We start from the raw sequence: 13355 nt of genomic DNA, 5'->3' as shown, positions 1-13355 counted from the left end.
AACATATGTTGAGACTATCCTCTGTCCCTGATACCTGCTAGGCTATGTTATTCAGTAGTGAATTAAACAGACATATTCCTTGCTTTTATGGAGTAGATTAGTAAAATTATAAACTGACACATGGTTAAAAATTGTGATAAATATTATTAAGGGGATAATAGTGTGATATGAGAGAGACGCTAAGACTGGAGAGCCTATTCACATTGAAGATTGTTTTAAAAAGTGATCAACTTTTAAAAGTTTATATGTCAGAGAGGGATGAAAGAATTGAGAGCTATTAGTGAAATAATGGAGGGTGAATGCCAAATGAGTTATGGTATTGACTGAGATGGGTGTTTTTTTTGTTGTTGTTTTTTGGGGTTATTTTTTTAAATTTATTGAGGTGACATTGGTTGATGGGACTTTAAATGGAAGCAAGGTCTGTAGACCTTTTGATAAGAAATGTAGCACTAATTTATTAAATGAAAATAATGGACTCTTTAAAGAAGTTTAAACCAGTTTTGAATTTATGAATCTTCCTGTTATATTTTAGACTATAAAAATTTATGAAAATACTTTAAGTTCTTGACTCTAGCATAATGAACAAGTAGATTTAAAGGACACATATGGTATGTAATCTATCATGAATAACTTGAAAATAATGAATTTAGATTCTGTGAGTAGCACAGAGAAACCAATTTCATTGCATTATAGAGAATCCACTTCTTATTTTTTCTTAAAGGATTGGGCATGAAATTGCCATGAAGATGGACATATTGGATAGGAAGGGCTGCTCTTGGAACTAGACATGCCCACTCAGGATGGAGGGTGAGGAGAATCAATAAAGAAATAGTCTCTGCTACTACTTGTAGAAAGTAGTACAGTCCAACAGACCTGAATATCTGGAGTATGTGAAATAAAAATGTCTCAATACATGGACACAGCATGGACTCAAAGAATCTAAGAACAGGTAGTATTCAAGAAGTCTAGGCAGGCATTCAGATTCGAGAAGTCTCAATTATTAGAGAAACCTTGGTAATAGGACTGAAATTAAGATAAATACCTTCAGTCTCTTGGAGGGATAACTGGCAAGAATCAGATCTTACCCATGTCTCAGAATAGATACCTAGGCTGGGATTTTAGGCACAAAGAAATGAGGAAAGGACTACGTTATTAAAATATACTGCTACTTAATTTTTACTTTTCCCTCCACTTCACAGTTTATAAAGGGCTGAAATACATAATCTCATTTAATCCTTTTATCTATGGTATATCAATTCTAAAAGTGAAGAAAATGAAAACAACATTGTGTGGTGTTCAAGTTAAAGTATGTGGAATCACAGGGACTCATACCCTGCCTGACTCAGTCCATTGTTCTTTCTTCCATGCTAAGGTGACCTTAGAGTAAAAAGTGGACTTGATCTTGAAAATGAAATAAACACTGGTTGTTAGTACAGGGCCACAAGAGAGAACCCATAGCAATAATTATGGCTTCAAAGTGTGTCACTGAACTTTTAAGTGTTCTGCATCACAGAATACAGGGTAAATATTTTTTTCATTAAGTCTTACTGAGTATGAAAATAGAACAAAAGACAAATATTTTTTTAAAAACTCAGTATCATTTCTAACTATATTTCTATTTGCAAACCTAGATACATAATGAAATTTATGTTTGGAAATTAAGAGTTAGGTAAAAATATATGACTGCTGTTGTAATTATAAATAGGCTTGAATACAATTCTGTTATGTTTACACTGGGCAATACACTGTAAATGTTGCCAACTTGAGCTATATCAAATTACTCATTAATGTTCACACATGTGATTTTTCACTAGGAGCATATCAGGAAAGAAGTGTCCATGGGCATTTTAACTTTTTACCTCTGTCTACTTTTTACCACTCTGTAGCTTTGTGACCATGGACAAGTTTTTTTAACCCATTGAATTTTAGTTTTCTCTTATATAACATTATGTGCTTGATACATGTATTTTCCCCTTTCTTTGTATCTTCATTATTGTACTTCTCTATTGCAGAATATCTTTAGTATGTTCTTTCCTAGCCCACTCTAAAGGTCCTGTCTCATTGATTCTTCTGTATCCTCGCACCTCATATTAATTGCTCTCTTCTCTACTCTCATGCTAATGCTTTCTTATATCTCATAACACCTAAATATTTTTTATATATTCAGCAGGATTGAACATATCTATATGCCTAGCTTTGTGCTAGATTTAGAATTAGAATATTAAGATAAATAATACAGTCCATGCTTTTGAGGAACTATCAGGTTTTCTTTCTATGTTGGGCTGAGCACTAATACATGTACATATTGTTTGACGAAATGAAAGAGGATAGCAGCTAATTTTTTCAGGGATAGCCTGGAAAGATTTCACAGATGAAATGTCATGGTCACGCCATTTTAATTGGTATTTGAAGGATAAGTTAGTGTTTATCATGTGTACTTGTGGAAGTGTTGTGGTCAAAAGCTTCAAAACATAGAAGTTTATCTATTAGGAGATTAAGAGTCAAGTAGTCCCATAGGACTGGTGAGAGTTGATGCTTGCAAAGTAGAGTGGGTTAAAACATACTTCAGTTCCTCCTTATCTCAGAGTCTTTGTATTGACTCTTAGCCTTCTCTCTGGAGTGTTCTTATTCTATCTCCTCACATGAATTACTAATTCTTTTTCTTTAAGTGTTACCTCAAATGCTGCCTTCTCAAAGAGGGCTTCTTTGACCTTTGTGACTCATCATAGGTAGTTTCCATCTCTCTTCCCTATTTTCTCTTGTCATCACCTTTATTTCAACGTTTTTTACAATCTATATATATGTATTGGTTTATTGTTAATTTCCTTATTAGACTGCTTCTTGAAGGTCAGGGACCTTAATGATTTACTCACCACTGGATCCTCAGTTCTTTGGCATAATTCCTAGAACAAAGTTAGTAGATACTAGTAGACACTCAAGAATTTGTTGAATAAATAAAGCAGTAAAAGACATTTTGAGAAAGTGGGTGATCCGATTTCCCTTAAAAAACAAAAGAAAACATGAACTAAAATGAAATCCTACTTTTACTAACTTTTAAGTAGTTATTATGGTTCCTCACCTGCAAATTGAAGTTAATCATATGTACCTAGTTGAGTTATTGTAATGATTTGATGAGTGCCTGAATCATGATAAACACTCAGATATCATCATCATTTTTGTTTTTAATAAATTAAGATTGAGGGGGACATGTTTCCATTTACTCCCATAATTTACAGTTGATAATTTTAGGTGTTTTACACAAGCAAAATTTACATTTGCTTCTGGACTCAAAGTGAGGTAAACGAGTGAAATGGTTTGAATAGTTGACTGAAGTATCCTTAGTATTTTGTTTGTTATTACATAGGACTGAACCAAGTTTTAAGTCAGCAAGCAAATCAGGAGATCAGCCCACTGGACAGCATGATTCAAAGACTACAACAGGAGCAAGACCTGAGACGTTCTGGTGAAGCAAGTATCAATAATACCGGCCGTTTAAGTAGAGGTAAGATGTGTTTTCTTTTAGGTGGAACATTTGAAAAACGGAAGCAGTTGAAACCTTCAACAGGAGAGAAGAGATTAAACAAATTATTTACATCTATAAAATGAAATATTAGGCTGCCAAAATGATCGTGTTTCAAAGAATATTTAATGACCTAAGAAAATGTTCATAAGGTTTTAAAATGTAGATAATGTTTTTAATATGTATATTTTTCTAAATTTCCTATAATAAACATGTAGAACTAAAAATTTTTAAAAATAAATTTATTCAGTGATTTATGAAATGGATTCAAAGTCACATTCTCAAACATTAATCACCTTTGTTGTATGTTATTAAACGTGAAGAAAAAAGTTAGAGCAAATTTATGAACATAAACATTCTTGCGTTTGTCTGTTTCTGCTTTTTATATAGTTTCCCCAGAAATACTTGTTGAACATTTTTTCAAAGTAATTATTTACATCTTCATGCCTTAATAGCCAATTATTACAATTCATTAACATATCTAGTCAATTGAATAACCATTTTTTGTTTTCATTAAACTTTTGTCTGTGGTTTAGTTCCTAATTTGATAATTTATTATTTGCCACAATATGAAGTTTCATGTGGAGGATAGTAATAGATTTTTTTTCCACTTGTAAGATATTGGAGAAGTGTCTCTAAATAGAACTAACTTAATTTTTCATTTAGGTTCTCTAAGCTCTACCTCAGAGGTTCATTCGCCACCAAATATAGGGCTAAGGCGCAGTGGACAAATTGAGGGGGTACGGCAAATGCACAGCAATGCACCAAGAAGTGAAATAGCCACAGAGCGGGATCTTGTAGCGTGGAGTCGAAGGGTGGTAGTACCCGAACTTTCAGCTGGTGTAGCAAGGTAAGTGGAGTTGGGAATTTTTATAATTATAGTCTTCAAAGTACCTTTTTTAGCTTGTAATTTATTTTAAATTTATCTGAAAAGCTATTATTTTAAACTCTTCATAACTGGAGAAAAATTAAATTTCAGTGTATGTTCTTTTCTAGAATGATTCATGTAAAGGATATGAGGGGGAGGATGTGTTAAGGTGAATAAGGTGAAATCATAAATTTGGATTGACCAAATAGGAAAGTTATTGAATAGCATATTTAAATCTTAATTTATCTTATTTAACTGTAGCTTAAAACACTTTATAAGTTTGTTATAATTAATTTTTAATGAATTTTACTCATCCAATCATTTAGAGATATAGTAAAAATTATTGGTAATATAGTATATAAATATTTGTATAAATTAAAATGCTGCTTTTTATATTTAAATCTATGCCTGTATAAAGTTAAAAGTACTTATTTGATATAGATTTATTCTAGATGTTCATGCTTTACTAATCAAATATTCATTAATATGGTCCATCTGAACCCAGATTCACTGGACTCACTACCTGTGATAACTATAAAAAAAAATATAAAGATCAAAATATGAATTTGATTTTAGAAGTTTTTAGTTTTTAGACTCAAAAGATAATAGTAATTGTATACAGACATTCCCCAATTTATGATTTTTTTGACTTTACAATGCTGTGAAAATGATTTGCATTCAGTACAATCCATACTTCAAATTTTGAATTCTGATCTTTTCTCGGGCTAGCGACTTGTGGTGCGATACCTGCTCATGATGCTGGCTGGGTAGTGGCAGTGAGTCGCAGCTCCTCATCAGGCATGCAGTCATGACCATAAACAATCTATAATCTATGTTGCCAGCGTTCTTTTTGGTTTGCTGTTCTGGCATGTAAGGTAGGCTAGGCTAAGCTAATATAGTGGGTAGTTTTAAGTGTATTAAATGGATTTTCGACTTCCCATATTTTCAACTTAGGATGGGTTTATTGGCTTGTAACCCCATTGTAAGTTGAGGAGCAACTATAATTAAAATAAATACCTTTGAATGTGAATGTTTATATATAGATTATGCTTTTTATTGGACAATGCTTCGAATTTGTGTTAGGGTAGGATTAAATACAGACATAAGGTATAAATTTGAAAAATAACTATTTGAGGAAAAATTTATCCAATTGTCCTTAATAAAAATTAACTCAGTATGTTTTTAGTTGGATTCCTGTTCGCATTTTAATTCTAATGTTAGGGTTTGAGGGGTATGCAATAAATAACATCCATCTTTTAAACAGTAGTTTTGAAGTAATTGAAAACACAGAAGATAAAACAGACAGGAAATCACAATATTAGTTTTTATTATTGATACAGCTGTGAACAGTGTGGCTTTTACCTGCATGAAAGTGCTTTTTAATGTTGAACCCCAAACACAGATAACAATGGGCTATAGTATTTCTCCCCATGGATAAACAGCTGGTTTACTTCTTTAAAAGGCAGAGCAGAATATGTACATTGCTAAGCTGATTTCTTCCAGAATTAGTTCACTTCTCCTGGAGAAAATTGAGTAGGAAGTGAAAAGAGGCCAGGGGTGGATTGCTAATTGTTGGTGGAGGTTTCTATACATGGAAGGAAACATGAGGAGTGGGGAATATTTGTTTCTTTCCAAATGTCCTTCTCCTTTTAATCTTTTTTATTGGGCTTAACCATTGAGGTTATGGTTAAGCAAGGCTATGACCATCATTACTTAGGATATTTGACTTTCCTGAAACTTTGCCCCCAAAACTTAATACTCTTCATTTGACAATCTTCCTAGGATATACCCTTTGGTAGGTAGTTTAAAGTTTGCCCCTAGAAGGCTCTTAAATGGGTCAGAGTAGTATGTTAATTAAAATTAAATCTAAACTCATAGCCAACAAAGGACTAATATTTAGAATATATCAACTCAATAGTAAATAAAACAATTCGATCAGAAAATGGACAAAGACATGAGTAGGTATTTTATCAAAGAGGATATACTGGTGGCAAATAAGTACATGAAAGGATATTGAACATCATTAGCCATTAGTGAAATGCAAATTGAAACATCAATTAAGTAATTTGTTTATACCTATCAGTGTGGCTAAAATATATTGACAGCACCAAATGCTGGAGAGGGTTTGGAGGAACTGTGGATCACTCATGTATTGTTGATGGGAATATAAAAATGGTACAGACACTCTGAAAAATAGTTTTGTGCTTTCTTAAAAACCTACATATGCAGTTACTGGTGATTACACTTTTGGAGATTTATTCCAAAGAAATTAAAACTTATGTTCACACAAAAACCTGTACACTGATGTATAGCAGCTTTATTTGTAATAGCCAAAACCTAGAAATAACCGAGATGTTCTTCAGTAGGTGTGTGGTTAAACAAACTGGTGTATCCACCCCATGAAATACTACTCTGCTGTAAGAAAAAGAAACATCCTATTGATACAATCACATGAATGACTTGAGGGAATTATGATGAGTGAAAAATGAATATCAAAAGTTATGGACTAATCTTAACAAAAGTATAGAGATATATAGAACATATTAGTAATAGCTAAACATTGGGGGGAGGAAGGGCTGAGGAGGAGGAGAATGAAATAAAGATGTGTGATAATTAAAAGGGCACTACAAGGAATCTTTATAGTGATAGGAATGCTCTGAATCTTGACTGGGGTGATGGATACATAAACCTACACATGTGATAAACTTGGGTAGAAGTAAAAACACATACACATGAATAGAAGTAAAACTGGGAACTTCTGAATATTGATGGGTTGTGTCAGTGTCAACATCCATGTTGTGATACTATACTATAATTTTGTAAGACACTACCATTGGAAGAAACTGGGTAAAGGTTATAAGGAATCTATTATTTCTTACAGCTGTATATGAATCTCAATTATCTCAATAAAAAGTTTTCTTTAAAAAAACAACACAAATTGTTAAGAACTAATAAAAAATTAAATCAAGGCCATTCTCTGCATAACATTTAAATTAACTCATTTTATTTTCCATTCAGAATTAAGAACAGCTTCAATAGAGATTTTTGCAATTAAGTAAAATGACATTAATATACTGTACTAAAAAAGAATCATCTTTACAGAACTATTCCAAATTTGAATATTAACTCCCAACTGTGAAATCAACAGGATAAATTATACTGTATTTTTCACTCCATAAGACTCACTTTTTTCCCCCCAAAAGTAGGAGGAAATGTCTATGCATCTTATGGAGTGAGTATTGCATCACAGACTGTGATGTATTATATTACCTGACCTGTCAGTGGTGGCGACAGCTGTTAGAAGAGGAAGTGGTGGGCAAACACGAAACCCACTTCACTGCTGAATCTCAGGGCACCTGGTCAGTTGCCGTCCGCCTCTGCCCATCACCCGGGACCTGGGAGAGTGCAGAAAGCCGCCCGACACTCCCAGCTACAACCTCTGACCTGTCAAATCAGCTGAGGCTAATAAGGGGTATGAGGCACAGTGCCAGTCGCCAGTTGTCTGACACTGGGTGGGGTCTGTGTCAGTAGAATCGTCTCCAATCACCAATCACTGTGTCTTAAGCTCTGCTAATCACTAGAGGCAGATGGGTGGAGCTGAAGTAACATGTTCTTGGCTGGCTACAGCTGTCTCATCTACCTCCATACTATTTCCAGTGCACACCAAATTTCTGTGTGAGGAGGCCAGCAGTAACTGGGTGAGCAGCCATAAATCCTGAAGTTTGTAGTACATTAAGGGAGTTACGGTGGGGTCACTATTCTAGTAGTAACATAGGCACAGAGGGGATTAAGGGGTATTACTACCTGTAACAGGCACTGGAGGTAGTCCACCAGAACCTGTAACTAGGATAGTGATACTCTCAGTGACTGTTAAACTAGTGATACCTCTTAACTCCCTCAATGCCTGTTATTAAAGGCCCCCATAAATTCTGACACTAGTCATGATAAGTTCTTTGGTTCAGATTTTTTTTTTCTTGTTTTCTTCCTCCAAACCTAGGTGTGTCTTAGGGTCAGGTGTGTCTTACAGTGCAAAAAATACGGTACTTCAAAGGTTAAATACCTTTGCAATTCAAAAAGTTGAAAATTGTGAGGAATTAAAATAAAAATTAAAGATTCTCTTGTCTTTGTGAGTTCAGATTTCATGATATTACAATTCACAATTAATGTTGACACACCTTTTTTCATTGCTCAATTTCAGCTTGTTTCCTGGATAGAGCTGAAGTGTTTCAGTAGATGAAGCCTGACCTGCCTTTCACTGGAGAGAATATAGTTCTTTCAGGGCTTTAGGAGTTATATTAGTTCAACCTGAAGGTTCTGTTGTACTATAAGATTATCACAGCATAAATCCTACCCTGACCAAATATTTCCAAAAAATTCGATTTTTAACCCTAGGAGCAGTTTATCTCAGAAATATAACTATGTTTCCAGAACCTAATACTTAATTTGCCAGAAAACACAGCAGAACCTGTATTAACAAGTTCAGTTAGTCAAAATATGTCTTTTCAGTGTTTTAGTAATTTAATGCCAAATGTCCAGAGCATATAATATATGAATTTAAACTCAGAAATCTTTATCACATGCCTCCATCTGAAAAGAAAACATTAGGAGTAGAATTTCCTCTCTGACACTTAATATTCCTTCAGGTGAGAAGTGAGTTGAAAAATTTTAGATTGATGTGTGGCTTTTAATTCTCTTTCAGTAGGCAAGAAGAATGGAGAACTGCAAAGGGAGAAGAAGAAATAAAAACTTATAGGTCAGAAGAAAAAAGAAAACACTTCACTGTTACAAAAGAAAATAAAACCCCCACTGTCTCAAAGGTAAATAGTAATTACTTTCGGATGTATAATGTTTGTTTCATAAACTTAGTAATTAAGATTCTTTGTAATAAAAAATGTTAACATTTTAAATAGAACATTTAATTAATGAAGTAAGACTATAACTTGTTCTTATTACGTCTTTGTATTACCTATTTTGTTTACTGTTTAAATTTTTTTATTTTACATTTTCTGCCTTCCGGCATACCTCTTCTCCAAATGTCAATTTTTAAATGCCCATTAAATCTAATAAATTATATCGGAAGCCTAAGCAAGACCTTTTTTAGTACTGTCATTGGTCGCATACAATGGCAGTAATAATATATATATATATGTATTTTTTTTCTTTGCTAAGTTTTGCACTTACTCGTTATTGTAGATAATTAAGTCGCTATGCTGCTATAAATAATAGTTCTTTTTTCCTCCATTAAAAGAGGCAAATTGTTTCTACTATGTTGCCCTATTGGTTTCTCTGTCATACTAATCTGGAAATTGGATCCAGTGTATTCTGGTTGGTCATGGCAATAATCTGGGAGGTACTTACTTACATTTAAGTGTCAACAAGTCGCAATTATCCATTCTTAGATGTTTTTATAAACCATTTAGCTTGAAAGCTTCAGAGACTTAGAATCCGAAATTGAGGGAAACTGAACAAAGCTTGTTTCTTGACCCAGATTTGTGCTTCCTTCTCTTTTTCTTTGAGTTTCTTAAACCTAAATTAGTTTACTTTTCTAGAATGATTTTTTCTCTTCTATGACTTTGCCTTAAAGGACTGACGTAGTCCTTTGCTAGTTTATGTTTTTCTTTACTAAGGGTTCATACCCTAGGATCAGTAGGACCTTGCTCAGAATTCTTGTTAGTATAATCTGAAATAATTTTTTGTTTTGGAGGTTTGTTAACTGGCTGTTTTGTTTTTTGCATTGTGGCTAGAAAGCATACCTTTTTCTATATCTTTTGTTCAGAAACCAAGGATTTAGGAACATAAACTCATGTAACAATTGTGAGTTGTATTGCTGCAACTTTTACAGATGGAATATGGTATTGTCTATTAAAATTAAAAGGATGTACTTATCTTTTTATCAAAAAGTGCTACTTCAAAGGCTCTTTTTTTTTTTTAGAAAGAAAAGTACTGATGTTATGTATACACATGTGCGAACATACACCCATACACACACAAATATTTACAGTGTCCCTGGTTGCAAAACTGGAATAACCTTAGTGTCCATTATTGGAAGAAGGTGGGATGTTATACAACATTTGTAAAGAAATGAGTTAGGAGTTCACTCCATTACCTTGGAGAAATGTTCAGGCTGTATTGTTGTTAAGTGGGGGGTCGGGGGGAGCAAGTAGAACATTAATGTTTATAGTATGACCTCATTTTTTTTTTTTTCCAAATTTTATGAGAATAGAGAAAGGTTTGAAAGCACATATACTAGGCAGTTGACATTGGTAATTATAAGGTGTCATTTTTCATTTTAGAATTGCTATTTTTTTTTTTTTAATCCTCACCCTAGGATATGTTTATTGATTTTTAGATAGGGGAAGGGAGGGGGAGAAAGACATTGATGTGAGAAACCTCGATCAGTTGCCTTATGCATGTGCCCTGAACAGGGATCGAACGCAGAACCTTTTGGATATGGAATGACACTCCAACCAGCTGAGCCACTTGGCCAAGGGTAGAGTTGCAGTGTTTTTTAATTTTAATAATAGAGGATACTTAGTGTGTAGGTGGGAAATATAAATTAATGTAAAAACTTGATTTTTGGCAGGAGGTTTGGTCCCAAAATTATAGTGTCTTAAGTAAGGTAGAAATATATTTCTCTCTGATGTAAAAACCTCAGTATGTGGTCAGGCCTAGTGTGATGCCTTTAGTGTTGAGAACAGAACCTCTTTCATTTTTCTGACCATTTTGTGTATGAATTTGACCCCATGCCTGAAGATATCAGCATCCTCATTTAAGGCTACAGGATGGAGAATCTAGTCCATGAGGAAGGTGCAGAGGGCATATATGCCCTCCTGAGGAACGTTCTTTGAGGTTGTTTGCAGCATTGTGCTAGGTATCCCATTGTCCAGAATTTAGTCTCATGAAATTTCAACAAAGAAAATTTTAATTTTTTTGTAAGAAAGGAGAACAGATATTGGTTGACAAATAGTTTCCCTTGCAGTGCATTATTTATTAAGGCATTAAAAATGTTTGTGTTCTTTGAATGTAATTTATCCTAAAGAAATATAAAGCTGTGTCTAAAGCTTTACAAAATGGAACAAAGAACAATTTTTAATGAAGTGGAATTGAGTAGATAAACATATTAATGTTAAATGGATAAAGCAAGATATATTACAGTCTTAAGAATAGATTACTTAAAATTTATAAGATTGCAGTTGAACAATTTCCTATTTCATACCTTTATATATTTCCCCAATTTTTTACAAAATTACCAAATCATGCAGTATTGTTTTTAGAGAGAATCTGTGTGGAGTAAATCTTGTATAAAAATATCTTTTTTTCTTCTTGGCTATTTCTAGTAGCTGCCCCAACAAGAATAGGGCTGAAGTACCGGAAAGAGTTTTAGTGACAAGGCTGGCTGTGGGGAAGGAACTGGAAAGTGGTGAAGGGTGGAGGAATATGAATGGTTGAGTTCAGATTGCATTTTTATAGATCTCTAGATGCACACACCCCTCCCCTCCTCATGAACATCCAGAATCATTCTTGGGAGTTTAAAAGCAAGGCCTAGATTTTTGGGTTTTCTCTCTCCTTCCCCAGTGCAATAATACTACCTAACATAATGAAGCCAAAGCATGATGAGGGGTTAGGGAGGAAGCCACAATACAAATGAACTTATATGACTTACATAGGAAAACTAATGGAATGCATAGAGAGACATCAAAATAACATTCTATTCTGAGAGAGATAGGAGGGGGATATTGGAAACTTGATGTAACAAGCAATTTTGAAGAGGATTCTGTTAGAAGTAATTGGGATGAAATGTATCATTATTGAAATCGAGAACTAATTGGGTGGGTTGAATAAAAAAATATAAAACAATGAAAAATAAGTTGGTAAGTTGGAAAGTCAGGTTGAAGAACTCTCCTAGAATGCGTCAACGGGGAATAAAATGGAGAGAATGAGGGATATGTAAAAAACAAAACATGTATGTAATATGTATGTGTAGAATTTGAGATTAGAAGTAGTATAAGTACTATTTAATAAGAGTCTTGAAAGAAGAGAGAATATACAGAGGGAGGAGAGTTTTAAAAAATAATGAACCAGAATTTCCTAGAATTAACCTCTGGCTATGTACCAAACAGGATAAATAAGAAAAAATAATATAAAACAAAAAATTTTAAAACTTCAATTAAACATATTAATGTGATATTTGAAAACATCTAAAACAAAGAGAACATTCTGAAAGTTTTGGGGCAGAAAAAAATAAATCACCTTAAAATAAACTTGAAGCGTTAACAAAATGGACTCCACCGAGCCATTTATAAGCCATAAGAGATATAAGAAAGTTGTTAAGGATTCACTTCCTACACTAAGAAAATTGGCTACAACTCCGACACAGTAGCATTTATGCCAGTTTCTGGTTGGAATGGCTAATAGTAACGTGGTTGATTCAAGGGATGAAAAGTCACTTGTAAAGATGACAGTGCCAGTGGAACCATGTTCCTTGAAGCTCCGGGTTGTATCCTTCTATCAACTCCTTCACCTCCAGGATGTCTACAAAGTTGGAGCAATTGGTACTGTCCTATGTGAGTCAAGAGCATGGTGGTCACCTTTGTTTCAGTTATTTTTACAACTGAAATAAAGTCTGTTGAGGTGCACCATGAAGCTTTGAGTGAAGCTTTTCCTGGGATCAGTGTGTGCTTCAGTGTCAGGAATATATCTTTCAAAGATGCTTGTGGTGGTAACATGGCTGGTGACAGCAAAAATAATCCACCAATGGAAGCAGGTTATTATCCTGAGTCATGCATCTCTGCTGGATTGTCACACAGTTGATGTTTCTTGCAAGTTTGCTGAGCTGAAGAGAATTGGTTGACTTTCTGGGAGGAAGTTAGAAGATGGCCCCAAATTCTAGAAATGTGATGATGCTGCCATTGTTGATATGGTGCCTGGAGGGCCCGTGTATGTTCAGAGCTTCTGTGACTGTCCTTC

The 13355-nt window shown here is 34.0% G+C and overlaps 1 protein-coding gene across 1 annotated transcript in view; it reads left to right on the top strand.

The window, feature by feature from the left end:
- The window catches only part of PHIP (PHIP subunit of CUL4-Ring ligase complex), a 135957-nt gene that overhangs the window by 74843 nt on the left and 47759 nt on the right, over window positions 1-13355 (top strand). The window contains exons 18-20 of the mRNA XM_090282685.1: window positions 3365-3502; window positions 4187-4370; window positions 9088-9205. Coding sequence (XP_090138811.1) covers window positions 3365-3502; window positions 4187-4370; window positions 9088-9205 — 440 coding nt within the window. The remainder of the gene's footprint in view (window positions 1-3364; window positions 3503-4186; window positions 4371-9087; window positions 9206-13355) is intronic.

This window comes from Furipterus horrens, unplaced genomic scaffold, assembly GCF_987537825.1.
Source record: "Furipterus horrens unplaced genomic scaffold, mFurHor1.1.pri manual_scaffold_6, whole genome shotgun sequence".
NCBI classification, from domain to species: Eukaryota; Metazoa; Chordata; class Mammalia; order Chiroptera; family Furipteridae; genus Furipterus; species Furipterus horrens.
Note: the sequence above shows the minus strand (reverse complement) of the source record. Positions and strands in the feature narration are given on the sequence as shown.